The sequence below is a fragment of the Drosophila miranda genome, chromosome 4 (assembly GCF_003369915.1).
Source record: "Drosophila miranda strain MSH22 chromosome 4, D.miranda_PacBio2.1, whole genome shotgun sequence".
In the NCBI taxonomy this organism is placed as follows: domain Eukaryota; kingdom Metazoa; phylum Arthropoda; class Insecta; order Diptera; family Drosophilidae; genus Drosophila; species Drosophila miranda.
This window is the reverse complement of record NC_046677.1, coordinates 31,192,620-31,210,842: the sequence shown is the minus strand read 5'-3', so window position 1 is coordinate 31,210,842 and position 18,223 is coordinate 31,192,620. Positions and strand designations below refer to the sequence as shown.

At 55.6% G+C, this 18,223-nt stretch overlaps 1 protein-coding gene across 26 annotated transcripts in view; it reads right to left on the bottom strand.

Moving 5' to 3' along the window:
- LOC108161947 overlaps positions 1 to 18,223 on the bottom strand; it is a 134,999-nt gene that overhangs the window by 31,982 nt on the left and 84,794 nt on the right. For 23 of the 26 annotated variants that reach the window (XM_033393996.1, XM_033393994.1, XM_033393995.1 and 20 more), the window contains 22 exons: positions 17,546 to 18,166; positions 17,166 to 17,483; positions 16,597 to 16,920; positions 16,208 to 16,525; positions 15,805 to 16,137; positions 15,405 to 15,731; positions 15,010 to 15,327; positions 14,115 to 14,435; positions 13,704 to 14,027; positions 13,003 to 13,632; positions 12,595 to 12,933; positions 12,217 to 12,525; positions 11,192 to 11,518; positions 9,519 to 11,111; positions 6,266 to 9,457; positions 4,214 to 4,540; positions 3,836 to 4,153; positions 3,431 to 3,772; positions 2,760 to 3,365; positions 2,057 to 2,704; positions 1,682 to 1,999; positions 12 to 1,616 (listed from right to left, as the gene is read on the bottom strand). In XM_033393996.1, coding sequence (XP_033249887.1) covers positions 12 to 1,616; positions 1,682 to 1,999; positions 2,057 to 2,704; positions 2,760 to 3,365; positions 3,431 to 3,772; positions 3,836 to 4,153; positions 4,214 to 4,540; positions 6,266 to 9,457; positions 9,519 to 11,111; positions 11,192 to 11,518; positions 12,217 to 12,525; positions 12,595 to 12,933; positions 13,003 to 13,632; positions 13,704 to 14,027; positions 14,115 to 14,435; positions 15,010 to 15,327; positions 15,405 to 15,731; positions 15,805 to 16,137; positions 16,208 to 16,525; positions 16,597 to 16,920; positions 17,166 to 17,483; positions 17,546 to 18,166 — 13,758 coding nt within the window. The remainder of the gene's footprint in view (positions 1 to 11; positions 1,617 to 1,681; positions 2,000 to 2,056; positions 2,705 to 2,759; positions 3,366 to 3,430; positions 3,773 to 3,835; positions 4,154 to 4,213; positions 4,541 to 6,265; positions 9,458 to 9,518; positions 11,112 to 11,191; positions 11,519 to 12,216; positions 12,526 to 12,594; positions 12,934 to 13,002; positions 13,633 to 13,703; positions 14,028 to 14,114; positions 14,436 to 15,009; positions 15,328 to 15,404; positions 15,732 to 15,804; positions 16,138 to 16,207; positions 16,526 to 16,596; positions 16,921 to 17,165; positions 17,484 to 17,545; positions 18,167 to 18,223) is intronic. The other 3 variants (XM_033394001.1, XM_033394009.1, XM_033394003.1) reach the window with 3 other exon arrangements.

Below are 18,223 nucleotides of genomic sequence, written 5' to 3'. Positions count from 1 at the left end.
GATAGTCTTACGTGGTTCGTTCTCTACGATGCGACACAGGGTGTAGGGGTCTCCGGTATAGCCAATCAGACAATTGCATGTGGCCAGGTGATTGACCACCTGGCACTCGGCGCTCTGACCGCACACTCCCGGACAGGGATCGCGGCACTTCTGATTCACGCAGGCTCTGTTCGAAGGACAGTCGGAGTTCAGGACACATTCGGGGCGGCAGCCATCGTAGGGATTGCCAAAGTACTCCGGCAGACAGGTGCAGGATCCAGCCCCACCGCGCTCCTCGCACTTGGCATTGACGCCACAGGGACTGGGATTGCAGGGCTGCAGTACCTCTACGGGGGCATTCCTGACCGGACTACACTGGGTGAATGGATCACCGGTGAAGCCGCTCTCGCACAGACACATGGCCGTGTGACTGAACACCCGACAGTTGGCATTCTGTCCGCATAGTCCAGGGCAGGGATCGACGCATTTCTGGTTGATGCAGGCCCTGTTGGTGGGGCATTCTGAGCTGGAGATGCATTCGGGCTTGCAGTTGGGAGGAGCTCCAACGAACTCTGGCAGGCAGGAACATGATGGGGAGTCTCCCGAGACGCGACACTCGGAGTTGGGGCCGCAGGGCGAGGGCTGACAGGGGTTCTGGGGTCGATCATCGCGTTGGGGCAGCTGCTGGCAGCTGACGAATGGATTGCCGGACATGCCCGTGGGGCAGCTGCAGAAGGGACTGTGATTGACCACGTTGCAGAGGGCATTGAAGCCGCATGTTCCCGGACAGGGATCGCGGCACTTCATGTTCTGACACGACTGATCTGCCGGACAGTCCGAGTTGGTGACACACTCCGGCCGGCACTGGGGCGGACTGCCCACGTAATCCCTTAGGCAGGAGCAGACTGCCGTGTTCTGCACCACACGGCACTGACTGTTGGGTCCGCATGGCGTTGGCTGGCAGGGATTCTGCTGGATGATGGGCACCGCCGGCACGGGACGACACTCGAAGAATGCGTTACCGGACGTCCGGTCGGGACAGCGACAGATGGGTATGTGATTGGTTACTTCGCAAAGGGCATTCACGCCACAGGTGCCTGGACAGGGATCTATGCATTTGTTGCGCACGCAGGCTCGATCTCTGGGACAGTCCGTGTTCAGCACGCACTCGGGACGACAGGAGACGTAGGGGTCGCCCTGGTATTCGGGTATACACGAGCACTGGCCATTGCGGCACACGGCATTCGAGCCGCAGGGCGAGGGGTTGCATGGATCGTCGGCGACTGTTGGCGGGGATGTGGGTTCTGGTGGCTTGGGGCTACATTTGGTGAAGGGATTTCCGATATACCCATCGATGCAGGCGCAGAGTGGCGTATGATTAATGACACTGCAGACTGCATCCAGGCCGCAGGCCCCTGGACAGGGATCGCGACACCTCTGATTGATGCACGCCCTATTGGCAGGACACTCGGCGTTGATGGTGCATTCGGGCCGGCAGTTGGGCGCCTGCCCCATGAAGCTGGACAGACAGGAGCACGCGGGCACCCCATTGATGTTGCGGCACTCGGAATTGGGTCCACAGGGCGTAGGCAGACATGGATCTCTCAGGGGTTCTTGGATCCGTTCGGGCGGTGGGGCTGTTTAGGACGGATTCTTCGTTCAGTTGGCATTCTTCTACGGGATTGGGTGGGCATAGACTTACGTGGAATGGGGAAGCAACGCGTAAAGGCATCGCCAGTGAAGCCACTGAGGCAACTACAGATGGGACTGTGGTTACGCACTCGACACACGGCATTGCTGCCGCAGGTGTCGCCGGTGCATGGGTCCACGCACTTCTGGTTAACGCATGCCTGATGGCTGGGACACTCGGAGGAGATGGTGCATTCGGGTCGACAGGCGGGAGGAGTTCCCACAAAGAGGGGCAGGCAAGAGCAAACGGCCTGCTCGTTGGCCACACGACACTGGGAATTGGGGCCGCAGGGCGAGGGCTGGCAAGGATTCACGTACTCTTTTTGTGGTGCTAAAAGTGGGCTCTCATTAGTGGATGTGGGAAGGAAAGGGAAGCGACGGTTCTTACGCTCTTGCATTCTGGTGCACTGGCGGTACGGATCCCCCTCATATCCAGTGAGGCAATTGCAGGTTGGGAGATGGTTTACTACCTGGCACTGGGCATTCAGGCCGCATGTTCCGGGACAGGGATCCTGGCATTTCAGCTGCTGGCACGCCCTGTTCGAGGGACAGTCCGAGTCCAGCATACACTCCGGCCGACAGCCGGCATAGGGATCTCCGAAGTATTCGGGCAGGCACTGGCAGGAACCGACGCCATTGCGATCACGGCAAACGGCATTCGGTCCACAGGGACTGGGGCTGCACGGAGTGCGAACCTCGATGTCGCGGATGGTTTCGGGGCTGCACTGCACGAATGGATCGCCGGTGAAGCCTTGCTGGCAGATGCACTGCACCGCATGGCTCACTACACGACACTCGGCATTGAGACCACAGCGTCCGGGACACGGATCGACGCACTTCTGGTTGACACATGTCATCTGGCTGGTGCAGTCCGAGCTCGTTACACACTCTGGACGGCAGTTCGGAGGCCGTCCAATGTAGGTCTCCAGGCAGGAGCAGGCGGGGGCTTCTTGGCCAACAGGGCGGCATTGGGAATAGGGGCCACATGGCGATGGACGACAGGGTTCGACTGGGACGAGATCACGCACGGGTTCAACTGGGAAGGACAAACATTAGGGACAACACTCGCTTAGGGCTTGCCTCTTTCTTACTTTGTGGCTGACAACGGATGAAGGGATTCCCGGTGAAGCGTTCGGGACAGGTGCAGAAGGGACTATGGCTGACCACGGCACAGTTGGCACCTACGCCACAGGTTCCAGGGCATGGATCTCCGCAACGCTGGTTCAGACACGCCTGCGAGGGCGCGCACTCGGCGTTCGAGGTACACTCGGGGCGACAGGACGGTGGGGCACCGATATAGCTGGACAGGCAGGAGCAAACCGCCTGCTGGTTGACCTCGCGGCACTTGGAATTCGGTCCGCAGGGAGATGGACGGCAGGGATTCGTTTCCACAATAGTTTGCTGGACGGGAGAGCAGCGTATAAAGGCACTGCCGGCGGTGCCGTCCGGACAACGGCACATCGGAATGTGATTTATGACATCGCAAATGGCATTCTCGCCGCACGTTCCCGGACATGGATTCTGGCACTTGCTGCGCAGACAGGCCTTGTCCCTGGGACAGTCGGAGTTGAGGACACATTCCGGACGACAGCCGGCATAGGGATCGCCATGGAACTCGGCCAAACAGCTGCAGACACCGTTGGAGCACTGCGCGTTCGGACCACACGGCGATGGGTTGCACGGATCCACATATTCACCTACGTACGATGGGGTTTTGCAGTTATGGAGGGACTCAGCATCAAGGATCAAGGATTAGGCTTACTTTGAACGGGTTCGGGTGGCGACAGATGACAACTGCTGAACGGATCCCCAGTATAGCCCACGGGACAGACGCAAATGGGCGTGTGATTCACCACATTGCATTCTGCATCGTAGCCACAGGACCCTGGACATGGATCGATACATTTTTCACGGATGCAGGCCAGATTCGAGGCACACTCGGCACTGATGGTGCATTCGGGACGACAGTTGGGTGGTGCTCCAAGGAACTCGGGCAGACAGGAGCAGGAGGGCACGCCCTGCACATTGCGACACTGGCTGTTCAAGCCGCAGGGCGATGGCATGCAGGGATCACGATCAACACGCTGAACAACAGGCGGCGGGGCTAAAGAGGTTGCATGTCTGTTAGATCTCTCTGTTTGGCAGATGGAGTGGATGGTGGTCTTACGTGGCAGGGCATAACAACGGGTAAAGGAGTCGCCGGTGAAGCCTTGACGGCACTGACAGAGTGGACCATGATTCCGAACCCGGCACTCGGCATTGATGCCGCATGTACCCGGGCAGGGATCCTGGCATCGCTGACTTATGCACGCCTTGTCCGTGGGACACTCGCTGCTGAGCACGCATTCGGGACGGCAGTTGGGGGGCAGACCGATGTACAGCTCGAGGCAGGAGCAGACGGCCTGGCCGTTGAGTTCGCGACACTGAGAGTTGGGGCCACACGGCGAGGGGCGGCAGGGTTGTGTGGGTTCGGCCAGACGGATAGCTAGAAAGGGGGACGGGAAAATCTCACGATGGATCTCAGATGGGTGGGTGGGTATCTTACGTTGCGCTGGCTCCACATGGCAGTAGCGGTAGGGATCACCAATGTATCCGATGCGGCATGCACAGGTGGGCAGATGATTCGTAACGCTGCAGTCCGCATTGGTGCCGCAGGTGCCGGGGCAGGGATCGCGACATTTTTGCTGCTGGCAGGCCTTGTTCGTGGGACAGTCCGAGTTTCGGATGCATTCGGGGCGACAGGACTGGTAGGGATCGCCAAAGTAATCGGGCAGGCACTGGCAGGAGCCGATCCCATTGCGTTCGCGACATACAGCATTCGAGCCGCAGGGATTGGGTTCGCAGGGCGTCACCTGTTCATTGACAATGCGCTCTGTTTTTGTTAGGGGGGTAGAAAGTGATTTGAGTGGGAGAGACGGAGAAACGAAGGTCAGAGAGTTTTAATTATAATTCTTCAGTGGATCTTGGGTTTAGTACAGTACAACACACACCTGGCGTTGGCCTTTGCGGCTCTGATTAATCCAATTGTGGTTACAGATTACAGTACGTTTACGGTATAGTTAGGTGTTGGCATTATATTTTGCTTCAATTAACGAAATTGGCAAATAAAATTGCATTTCAAGTGCAGCGCTTTATTTAGTGTGTGCGGCGATATTTACCGCTTTGCTTAGTGTTGTTAAACGCTGTGCGCTGCGTGTGTGCGGTGGTAGTGGCAGTGTTGTGTAAGTGCTGTGGTTGTGCCATTGCAGTGGCGTTACTTTTTTTCATGTCGTAAGTAAAACAATTGTCTATTGCAGGGGTTATATCCTTGGATTTATTGATTTCTTTGGTTAAACTACAGTTTTATGTTATACATTTGAATACTATAATTTGTTCTTGACTAGTATTTAGTTTAGATCTTTGGCGTAACGTAGATTTTGCTTTTGGTAAGGGGGACAACAACGCAGTACTCAATTTCGGGTAATTTTTGGGTTAGGTTTCAATTTGTGTTGTGGGGTAGTAAGCAACTGGAGAGACATGGTCGTGTGGTGGGCCAAATAACGAATTAGGTAAAAGCATTTCAACAGATTTGGTTCCCGCCCAAAACAAGGCGGAGGCAACAGCAATATCATCAGGGGTTAGGAGCCAAGAGTCAAGGCGGGTATTTTTGTGGGTGAGCGGAGGCATTATAATACGGCTTGGGTTTGGTTTTTGGTAAGGAAGCAAAAATAAAGGCGTGACAAGTTTGCATATTGTATATTCAGGCGTTAGGGGCAAAAGCAAGTATAAAATCAATATTAAAAGTTAAAAGCTAATCAAAACCTTTGATTACCCCCAGCATACAGACACTTTCAGCGTCACGTTCACTCCGACAGTTCGTACAGACTGCGTGCTCGTTGAAATTTGCATTTTGCGTATCGAAGTGAAATTGTGGGATTCGATTCGGGTGTAGAAAACTTCATTTTGCAATGCATTGTGCCAGTAAGTGCGGTAATCATAGATTTTGATGAATATATTTGTATGTATGTAATTTGTGCTGCCTAAGGAGCGTATTAGAACAAGTAACACGCGTAGTGATGTGGAACTGACTTGAAGAGGTCTGCATGAATGCATTCTGCTCTCCATCCATTCCAACAGTGAATGAATGAGTGAGTTTGTGTGCCCCAATTAATAATACAGTCTTGCAGACCTCTAATGAGAATACAAAAAAAAAGGTAGTGCAAACAAATAGTGCCTTAAAGTAAATGGAATATGCAATTGCAGCGCTTACACTTGCAGTTTGTGTTTGGAAAAATACTTCATTTATTCTAATACGCAAAGAACGAATGTGAAACTTCAATTATAGGGGTTTTTTTACGAGGGGTACTTTCATTACAATTCAACTTTGGAGGTTTCTAAGAGTTTCACATTCAAGAAGGGACCATCCAAGGCGTAAACAATGTATGGAGTGTGCATATATGTAAGCTCCAGATCGAGATCTCATTTTTAGAGCGCATGTTGTACTGGGCGCCCAGTAAGCAGCAAACCAAAACCACATAAAAGTATGTATAAAAAGCTGGTTTACGCCTTGGCCTAGCTACTAGATATTCGTAAAAGATAAATGAAAACGGGGTCCTACCTTGTTCCTTTTGACAGCCGGTGAACGGATCTCCTGTGTAGCCCACATCGCATGTGCAGATGGGTTGATGATTCGCCACATTGCAGCGGGCATTGAAGCCGCAGGCATTCACACAGGGATCGGAGCACTTCTGGCGTATGCAAGCCTTGGTCGGTGGACATTCCGGATTGATGGAGCACTCGGGCCGGCAGCTGGGTGGCGTGCCAATGAAGGTGGCGGCGCACGAGCAGGCGGCATTTCCATTGAGCACCTTACACTCCGAATTTGGTCCGCAGGGTGATGGTTGGCATGGTTCCGTGGGTGTTGGCGGCTTGCGCTCTTCCTGGAAGCAGCGCGTGAACGGATCTCCCGTGTATCCTGAATTGCAGGAGCACGATGGATTGTGGTTGATCACTTGGCAGCGTGCGAACTGGCCGCAGGCGCCGGGGCAAGGATCGACACACTTCCTCTGTACGCAGGCCGTTTGCAGGGAGCATTCGGAGCTGACTATGCACTCTGGCTTGCAGGCGGGCGGTGAGCCCAGCATGCCTTGCTGGCAGGCACACACCGGTCCTTGGGCCGACACATGACACAGGCTGTTGGGACCGCAGGGATTCGGCTGGCATGGGTCCTTGGCCACGGGCGTCTCCAGGCGGCATTGCACGAACGGATCACCTGTGTAGCCCTGCAGGCAGCTGCAGATCGGTATGTGATTGGAGACATCGCACTGCGAGTTCTGGCCACACACTCCGGGACAGGGATCCACGCACTTCTTGTTCAAGCACGCCTTGACGGGGGCGCAGTCGGTGCTCAGCGTACACTCCGGACGACAGCCCGTATAGGGATCGCCCTGGTAATCTCTCAAGCAGGTGCAGGTGCCCTCGTGGCATTCCGCATTGGCTCCACACGGTTGCAGGTCGCAGGGATCCTGTGGTTCGTTCAGTGGAGGCTTCGTGATCGTCTCAATGATCTCCACGCATTGAACGAACGGATCGCCGGTGAATCCACCGCGGCAGGTGCATATGGCCAGGTGGTTCTGGATACGACACTCGGAGTTGATGCCGCAGGAGCCGTCACAGGGATCGCGACACTTCTCGGCAATGCAGGCGCGGTTCGGAGAGCAGTCCGTGTTCACAATGCACTCGGGTCGGCAGTTGGGCGGTGCCCCAATGTAGTTGGGCAGGCAGGAGCAGGAGGCCTGCTCGTCGCGCACGCGACAGTCCGAGTAAAGGCCGCATGGCGAGGGCTGGCAGGGCGTCTTGGACTCCGGAGCATCCTTAGGTCCGGCAACGGCAGGCGCTGGATAACAACGGGCGAACGGATCGCCCGTCAAATCCGAGGGGCAGCTGCAGATGGGATTGTGATTGATCACCTCGCACTTGGCATTGATGCCGCACGTCTTTGCACAGGGATTGGCACAGCGGAACTTGTGGCAGGCCTTGTTCGGCTGACACTCGGCGTTCACCGTGCATTCCGGCTTACAGTTCGGCGGAGCTCCAATAAAGCTCTCCAGGCAGGAGCAGACGGCCAGTCCGTTGGCAATGCGACACTTGCTGTTGGCGCCGCAGGGCGAGGGGATGCAGGGATCGGCGACTGGCGGTGGCGTTGTGGGCTCCACGCGGCGACAGTTGGTAAACGGATCGCCCGTGTGACCATCGAGGCAGACACAATTGGGCACATGATTCACGGCATAGCACTGGGCATTCAGGCCGCAAATTCCCGGGCAGGGATCCTGACACTTGTTCCGTATGCAGGCCTTGTCCGTGGTACAGTCCGAGCTGAGCACGCACTCGGGTCGGCAACTCTCGTAGGGATTGCCTTGGTACTCGTCGATGCACTTGCAGGCAGCAGCTCCGTTCCGTTCAATACACTCGGCATTGGCGCCACAAGGCGAAGGTTGGCACGGCTTGACCGGTTCCTCCTGTTGCGGCACACACTGGACAAACGCGTTGCCAGCATATCCCGCTGGGCAGGAGCACGAGACCGTGTGACCGATGACGCGGCATTCGGCGTTTGTGCCGCACGAGCCGGGGCAGGGATCGCGGCACTTGTTGTTGATGCAGGCCTGCGTCGAGGCACAGTCGGGATTGATAATGCACTCTGGCCGGCAGTTGGGTGGCGAGCCAAAGAACTCTGGCTGGCACTGGCACACGGGTCCTCGATCATCGGGCTTGCATATGGAGTTGGGTCCGCACGGCGAGGGAATACATGGATCTCTGGGGGCTCCCTTAACATCTGGAGGCGGGGCCACGGCTATCTCTGTGCACTGCTTGAAGGGATCTCCAGTTCGGCCAGGAGGGCAGCCACAGATGGGGCTGTGATTGATGACCTCGCAGCGTGCCTCCAGGCCACAAGCAGCGGCGCAGGGATCCACGCACTTCTTGTTGACACAAGCCTGTAGCGCAGAGCATTCACTAGATACCACGCATTCGGGACGGCATTGAGGCGGCGCCCCAATGTATCCCTCCAGGCACGAGCAGACGGCATGTCCATTGACATCGCGGCACTGGCTGTTCGAGCCGCATGGGGACGGAGCACAGGCCTGGACCTTAGGTGTATCTTCGATGGGCTTCACGCGACAATTGGTAAACGGATCGCCCTCGTAGCCCTGCAGACAGGAGCATACGGGTATGTGGTTCATCACCTCGCAAACGGCATTGTTGCCACAGATTCCGGGGCAGGGATCCACACACTTGTTCCGCATGCAGGCCTTGTCCCGCGGACAGTCCGCCGAGAGGGTACACTCGGGTCGGCAGCCTTCGTAGGCGTTTCCTTGATAGTTATTCTGGCAGCGGCACTCACCGGCAAAGCAGTCGGCATTCGGGCCGCATGGACTCGGATTGCACGGATCGTTGGCGACGGGCGGCGGGGTCTTGCCTTCTGGTTTCTCGGTACAGCGCACAAACGGATCGCCTTCGTAGCCCTCGATGCAGTTGCAAATGGGCAGATGGTTCAGAACATGACACTTGGCCTCGAAGCCACAGGAACCAGAGCACGGATCGCCGCACTTTTGATTGATGCACGCCTCCGTGGGTCCGCATTCGGAGTTCAGGACACATTCCGGCCGACAACGTGGTGGGGCGCCAATAAAGTTCGGCAAGCAGGAGCAGGCCGGACTATTGCCCACAATCTGGCATTTGGCATTGGGACCGCAAGGTGAAGGCACACAAGATGCAGCTGGAGGTTCTGCTGTAGTCACATCGTGTGTTATAGCTGCGGATGGGACGGGACGAACATTAGAATTTCTCTTTCATTGATTTGTTCATATACTTACGTATCCTAGAGCACTGAACGAAGGGATCACCGCTCATGCCGCGGGGGCATGTGCAGATGGGGCTGTGGTTCTTGGTACTGCAGATGGCACGAATGCCGCAGGTGTGCAGACATGGGTCCACACACTTCTTGTTCACACAGGCACGTTCCGGGGCACACTCCGCACTGACTATACACTCGGGTCGGCAGTTGGGCGGCTGATTGACGAAGCCCGACTGGCAGGAGCATACGGCCTGGTTGTTGATGCTGCGACAGTTGCTGTTGGGGCCGCAGGGCGAGGGATTGCACGGGTTCAGCGGTGGACGCGGGGTAACCGGCACGGGCTTGCAGCTGAAGAACGGATCTCCGCTGTAGCCGGCCGGACAGGTGCAGGTGGGCACATGGTTATCCACCGTACAGAGAGCATACTCCCCGCACATATTGTCGCAGGGATCGATACACTTGAAGCGGACACACGCCTGGGCGGCCGTGCACTCATCGTTGATCTCGCACTCGCGTCGGCAGCCGCGCTGCGCATCGTAGGGATTGCCCTCGAAGCCCTCATGGCAGTAGCAGGCGCCGGCTCCGTTGCGTTCGCGACACTCGGCATGGGGGCCGCACGGCGAAGGTTCGCATGGCGATGTGGGCGCCTCGGTGGGCAGCAGCAGGGGAATCAGCTGGCACCCAAAGAGCGGCTCACCCTCGTAGCCATCGGCACAGGAGCAGACGGCATTGTGTTGCACTACCTGACAGACGGCGTTGCTGCCGCATGAGCCAGGACAGGGATCGACGCAGCGCTCCTGCTGGCAGGATAGATGATTCTGGCACTCGTCGTTGTTGGTGCACTCTGGCCGGCAGTTGGGCGGACGTCCAATGAAGTTGGCATTGCAGGAGCAAGCCGCTTGGTTTCCAATCTCGCGGCAAATGGCATTGGGGCCACAGGGTGAGGGCACACACGGCTCTTGATATTCCTTGGCATCTTCGCTGGGTGTGCAGCCGCTGATGGGATCGCCGGTCATGCCGGGCACGCAGCTGCAGATGGGATTGTGGTTCACCACCTGGCACTTGGCATTGTTGCCGCAGGAACCGCGACAGGGATCGGCGCACTTCTGATTGATGCACGCCCGATTCTGGGGGCACTCGGAGCTGACGACACATTCCGGCTTGCAGCTGGGCGGTGCTCCGATGTAGCCCTCCAGGCAGGAGCAGACCGCATGGCTGTTCGTGTCCAGGCACTGGCTGTAGGGTCCACAGGGCGAGGGCTGGCATGGGTTCTCGGGTCGTCGGGTCACCACTTCAAGCAGAGCGCAGGAGCGATGCGGATCACCCGTGTAGCCCTCGAAGCAGTTGCAGTTGGGACCATGATTCAGGACACGGCACTCGGCATTGATTCCGCAAGCACCGGGACAAGGATCCTGGCACTTGCTGTTGATGCAGGCACGGGAGCGATCGCAGTCATCGTTCTGGACACATTCCGGGCGGCAGCCACTGTACGGATCGCCAAAGTATTCGGGCAGACAGGTGCAGGAGCCGGCGCCGTTGCGCTCGCGACACACGGCATTGGCGCCGCATGGACTGGGATTGCAGGGATTGCGTGGCGCCTCCGTTGGGGTAACTGTATAGGGCAGAAAATAAGGGAAAAGTGGTGTGAGTGGAGGAGGATAAGGTATACGTTGGCATGCAATTGATATATACTTTGCTGTACAACAGCACAGCCGGAGAACGGATCGCCGGTGTAACCAGGCACGCATTCGCATGTTGGACGATGCTTGATCACCTGGCACAGAGAGTTCTGGCCACAAGCTCCAACACACGGATCTGCGCAGCGCTGGTTGACACACGCGAGATTCGCCGGACAGTCCGCACTACTCATGCACTCGGGCCGACAGTTGGGCGGCCGGCCGAGGTAGTCCGGCAGACAGGAGCATGCAGGCGAACCGCGCACATCGATGCATTTCGAGTTGGGTCCGCACGGCGAGGGTACACAGGGATTACCGGACTTTTCGGGTATTGTGGGCTCCACTACACATAGCCAATAGCCATAGTCAACATATCCATGCCATAAACACACATTTTACACAAAACAATTACATAGGTAGTACGGTAGTCGGATAGATCGGAGATAGATTGGAGTTGGATGGATAGTAGTTTACATAGTCATAGTGTACATAAAAATCACAAAAACATAAAATAGAGAAACAGAAAAATCAAACATTAAAGTAAAGAGTGTATATACATGCAATAGGAAGGGAGGAATCAGGGCACACGGTTGCCACACAGAAGTGTACTCGTATTCATTATAATACCATTTTAGGAGACATAAATAAAAGTATAATTCCAGATTATAGAACACATAGATGGGACGCATGTATTGAAAACAAGTGAGATATCAACGAGGAGAATGCGAGAGAGTAGGCTCTGGGCACGACAAGCAAGAGGGTACCTTCGGAAGTAAATCTGAAGAATATAAATATGAGAGCTCCGGGAGAATCAACAGGAATCAAAATGAAAGCGTACGTTTTCGTCGTTGGTTGAACGGGTTGCACTAGTGTTTTCTTATAAGAAATTCATCCTCCAGGTGTTCTATAATCTTTGGATATTATCTATCTCATCATTTTCAAATGGCAACCGTGACTAAAGGAGTGCATCCCAACTTGTGGAATCTGGTATCCACCAATTGGCTTGCCCTCCCTTCGAAGGGGACATCGTATCATGCTTACACAATATTTTAGTGCACCGATTGAAGGGATCTCCGGTATAGCCTGGGGCACAGGAGCATGCAGGATAGTGGTTTATGACCTGACAACGTGCCTCAATGCCGCATGTGCCCGGACACGGGTCCACACACTTCTGATTCTGACAGTTGAGATCTTGGGCACAATCGGAGCTTATGATACACTCGGGCCGACAGTTGGGGGCAGAGCCAACGAGTCCAGGCTGGCAAGAGCACACGGCATGGTTATTGATCTCCCGACACTGGCTGTACGGACCGCACGGCGAGGGTCTACAGGGATTCACATCGGCCAGGGCTGGGGGAATGGGTTTTAATAGGGTTTTAGTCTTGTTTTGTTTCTTTTAGGATTTGCAGGTACACCTACGTGGGGGTGGGAGTTGGGGTATTTCACGGCATGCACTCGACGGATTTCCAGTGTAGCCGGCCAGGCACGAGCAGCTGGGCAAGTGATTGGACACACGACACTCGGCGTTCAGGCCACAAACGCCAGGACAAGGGTCCACGCATTTCTGGTTGACGCAGGACTTGTCGCGTGAGCAATCGCTATTCACCACGCACTCGGGACGACAGCCACTGTACGGATCGCCAAAGTACTCTGGCAGACACGTACAGGAGCCGGCGCCGCTGCGTTCACGGCACTCGGCATTGGGGCCACAGGGCGAGGGTTGGCAGGGTGTCAGGCGCTCATCGGGTTCTGGCAAAGCTGCAGGTCACACGAAACGAGATTAGGTCGGATATCAAAAGGGAAACAGCTGCGAAGTGACGCGCTTACGTTGCGGATTGCAGCCAGCGAATGGATCGCCAGTGAAGCCATTGTCGCACGAGCAGATGGGCGAGTGGCCAACGACACTGCAGTAAGCATTGAAGCCGCATGATCCCGGACAAGGGTCTGTGCAGCGCTCATTGATGCACGCCAGATTGGCAGGACACTCGGAATTGAGGGTGCACTCTGGGCGACAGTTGGGCGCACGGCCCACGAAGTTGGGCAGACAGGAACAGACGCCAGTCTCGCCCACCACGCGACATTGGGAGTTGCGGCCGCAGGGACTGGGCACGCAGGGATTCTCATTGGACTTGGGCTGCTCCGGTTCTTGTTGCCGTGGAGCGCATCGCACAAACGGATCGCCGCTGTAGCCACTGGGGCACGAGCAGATGGGATTGTGATTCGTGACCTTGCAAATGGCCTCGTGGCCGCAGGTTCCGGGACAGGGGTCTACACAGCGCAAGTTCACGCAAGCCCTGTCTTGGGAGCACTCGGAACTAACAGAGCACTCCGGTCGACAGGCGGGCGGAGTGCCCACATAGTTGGTGGTGCATGAGCAGACCGCATGTCCGTTCACCTCGCGGCACTGGCTGTACGGGCCGCATGGCGACGGGCGACACGGCTGGACAGGCGGGGCCACTAGAATTCATTGGGAAATAAAATTCATTCAGCCGATGTTTCAGGAGAAGTGAGACAAAGATAGACCCTACATTTTGGTATTTCCCGGCAGTACTGCGATGGGTTGCCCGTGTATCCGGAGGGGCAGCTGCAGCTGGGCGCGTGGTTAATCACATGACACTCGGCGGAGACACCGCAAACGCCTGGGCAGGGATCGCGGCACTTGTTGTTGAGGCAGGCGCGGTTCTTCGAACAGTCGCTGTTCAGGACACACTCCGGCCGGCATTCGGTGTACGGATCGCCACTGTATTCGGGCAGGCAGGAACAGGAGCCAACACCATTGCGCTCGTTGCACACCGCGTTGGCGCCGCAGGGACTGGGATTGCAGGGCTGTGCAACCTCGGGCGGAACGATAGCTAAATGAATGAAGTGGGGAAAGGGTAGCAGTTTAGCAATGTGGGGTAATGACGTTGGCGTTGCGTCGAGTGTGGCTTGACCCTTACTTTGTGGACTACACTCGGAGAATGGATCGCCCGCATAGCCCTCGAGGCAGCGGCATATCGGTCTATGATTATTTACAAGACACGTGGTCTGACTTCCGCAGGTACCCACGCAGGGATCCCGGCACCGCAGATTGATGCAGGCCATGTTGCCGGCACACTCCGAGTTCGAAGTGCACTCGGGTCGGCAATTTGGCGCCCTACCCACATAATGTTGCAAGCATGAGCAGACGGGCTGCTCATTAGCCGACACCCGACACTGAGAGTTTGCCCCGCACGGCGAGGGCACGCATGGCTCGACGCGATCATGGACGATGGGGCGTTCTAAATGTACCATCACACCAGGACACCAGGAAACCACAAATATAATAACATCATGCACAAAGATAAGCCATAAAATAGAGTACATACAAAGGAGATAATAAAGTAAAGATATAGTATACATATATATATAGAGAGGATGATGTCAAGCATGGAATGAAATGGAGAAAGCACTAGAGGGGCACTTCCGTGATGGTGATGATGAGAGAACATTTCGGTTTCTATACCCTTGCAGATGAATAGACTCGAAGAGTGTACCCTATCTCCACCACTAGCTCTTTCCCTAGAGACTAGTACTCCTTCAAAGTATATGGGCTGGACAAATCTCGGAGCAATCGGAGCAATATCAGAAATGGGAGGGCGTCTGTCCGGTTTTAAAAAATAGATATCTTGATTCACAAATATTATTTGAACAATCGGTTCTACTTGAGTTTTCTTCCAGATTCGACATCGGACAGACATGTAGAATAGTGTTCAAGAAAGAAACTCTCTCAAATCTCTCAATCTGCAAAAGTATTCGAACCTTCGGCTAGCCGAAAGTACGTCCTTCTTCTCGAGTTTTGCCTTCGATTCTTACTTTCTTGTGGGAAGCAGCGCACAAATGGATCACCGCTGAAGCCAGGGCTGCAGGAGCAGATGGGATTATGGTTAACGACACGGCAGAGCGCATTGTTGCCACAGGTGCCCGGGCAGGGATCTTTGCACCGCTCGTTCAGACACGACTTGTCCTGCGCGCACTCCGAGCTGCTCATGCACTCGGGCCTGCAGTTCGGTGGGGAGCCAATGTAGTTGGGCACGCAGGAGCACACTGCATGGCCGTTGACCGGGCGGCAGTTGCTGTAGAGGCCGCAGGGCGAGGGTTGGCATGGATTTTCGGGTACTATTGGGTCGGGATCTAGATCGAGCAGGAGGGCGGTAAATGGCGACAATTAGTAGGGTTTCAGCGGGGGCCTAGCTTTGTTGGGGTCTTACAGCGTAGCGTCTCGGGCACCAGGTGACAGCCGACAATGGGGTTTCCCGTGTAGCCGGGCAGGCATTCACAGTTGGGTGCATGATTGAAGACAGCGCACAGGGCGCTGTGGCCGCACATCCCGGGACAGGGATCGACGCATCTCTGATTGACGCACGCCCGCGACTTGGGGCAGTCCGAATTGATGACGCACTCGGGGCGACACTCGGTGTACGGATCCCCAAAGTATTCGGGCAGACATTTACAGGCAGCAGCGCGATTTCGCTCCTCGCACAAGGCATTCAAGCCGCAAGGACTGGGGCGACAGGGTTGTGAGACCTCAATGGGCGCTGTGTGGCACAGAAATGGTGGGGTTTGAGTATTTTGGACAACGAGTCTGAGTATTTCCCTAGAAGGACCTACTTTCTAAGATCTTGTAGCAGCCGGTGAAGGGATCGCCACTGAAGCCAGGCTCGCACATGCACACCGGAGCATGTTGACTGACATGACAGAGGGCATTGTTGCCGCAGGAACCGATGCACGGGTCGGCACAACGCGCATTCATACAGGCCATCCGGGCGGGGCACTCCGAATTGATGCTACACTCTGGCCGGCAGGCCGGCGGACGTCCAATGTAGTTGGCCACGCAGGAGCACACGGCTCCGGTGCTGGCCACCTGGCACTGGGAGTTGGGACCGCAGGGCGATGGTACGCAGGGATTCAATGGCACGATGGGGTCTGGTATCGGCTCCGGTTCTACAAACATACGACATTTCAATTGTGGCGCTATCCAAGAGAGGAGTGGAGTTTTCATAGTGAAACCTACTTCTTTCGGGCAGACACTGATGGAACGGATCACCGGTGTAGCCGTCGATGCAGCTACAAATGGGGGAGTGATTCGTGCAGCGACAACGCGCATTGTAGCCACAAGTGCCGGGACAGGGATCGCGGCAACGTTGATTGATACACGCCCTATCCGAGGGACATTCTGCACTTGTGCGGCACTCGGGCTTGCAGTTGGGCGGAACGCCAAGGTAGTCCGGAAGGCAAGCGCAAACGGGGTGATCTCCAGCCACGTGGCAAGTGCTAAACAGGCCACAGGGCGATGGTCTACAAGGGTCTTTGGGCAAGGGCAGGTATATATCTAAGGAGAGGATGGGCAAAGAGCTTTTAGAGAAGAGTTTTTGGGACCGAGAGATGGTTGCGTAGGCATACTTGAGGGACGCTCGACGCAGGCGCGTTGCGGATTGCCTGTGAAACCGGGTTCACAGCTACAAACCGCCTGGTGATGGGCCACACGGCAGATGGCATTGAAGCCACAGGCATTGGCGCAGGGATCGCCGCACTTCATGTTGATGCAGGACCTGCTCGCGGGACAATCACTGTTCTGCACGCACTCGGGGCGGCAGTTTATGTACGGATCACCGAAATAGTTCTGGATGCAGCTGCATGAGCCGGCACCATTGCGTTCGCGACAGATGGCATTGGCACCACATGGGGATGGGTGACATGGATCGGCTGGTTCGTCCGGAACCACGACTAACATAGCAAGCATGGATAGGAATGGATATAGATATAGATATGGATACAGGATGTGGATACAAATAGACTTAAATCTAAGAAGGATGCTACAAAATGTACATAATACAAGGAACATGCATAAATCAATGAATACCAAAAGCCATTTACGTCTAGAGCACCACTGAAAGGAACATGTAACATTACGAGCAGGCGTCCTGCGCTCTTGGAAAGGATAGCAAATACTCTGTAAAATGGGTACTCACTCTCCCGCATGTTGCAACCGGTGTACGGGTCGCCTTCGAAGCCCTCAATGCACCCACACTTGGGCTGATGATGCTGTGTAGAGCAGTGGGCATTGAAGCCACAGATTCCAATGCAAGGATCCTCGCATCTCTGGCGAATGCAAGCCCGGTTGGATGGACAATCCTGATTGATAACGCACTCGGGTCGGCAGCTCGGTGGGGCTCCGAACATGCCCGGAGCACAGGAGCATTCGGCGCGATTGTTCACATTCCGACAATTGGCATTGGGTCCACATGGACTGGGCAGGCAGGGATCCAAATTCTTTGGCGGTTCAGATGCTGCAGGAAACGCAAAGTAATGCATTAGATTCGGCTATAATTCCTGCTTATATTGGACTTACGTTTAGGAACACATTGTTCAAAGGGATCGCCAATGTAGTCTCTGGGACAAGAGCATATCGGGTTGTGGTTATTCACTTGACACTTGGCATTGAAGCCGCAGGTTTCGGCACACGGATCAGTACACTTCTGGTTGATGCACGCCAGATGTTGCGAGCATTCCGAGCTGACGACGCACTCAGGCCGGCACTGTGGCGGGGCACCAAAGTAACCCACTTGGCAGCTACACGTGGGATGGCCCTCGACCGTTCGGCAGATGCTGTTGGGGCCACAAGGATTCGGTTCACAGACGCTCACAGGTCCCACAGGCATACGCTTGCAACCCACGAACGGATCTCCCTCGTGACCGCGGGTGCAACTACAGGATGGCAAGTGGTTGACCACGGCACACTCGGCATTGGCTCCACAGGCAGCTGTGCAAGGATTGCGACAGTGCTGTTTGATGCAGGCCAGCGACGAGGGGCATTCCGAGTTGTAGATACATTCGGGCCGGCATCCAGTGCTGTACGGATCTCCAAAGTACGGTTCAATGCAGCTACAGCGAGCGGCATTGTTGTGTGGTGTGCACACGGCATTCTCGGCACAAGGATTGGGATAGCAGGGTCCAAAGTCATCACCCGATTCTGTGATTGGAAGTTGTTTCGGATTAGATATCCTGATTTTATAGACAAATAATTGTA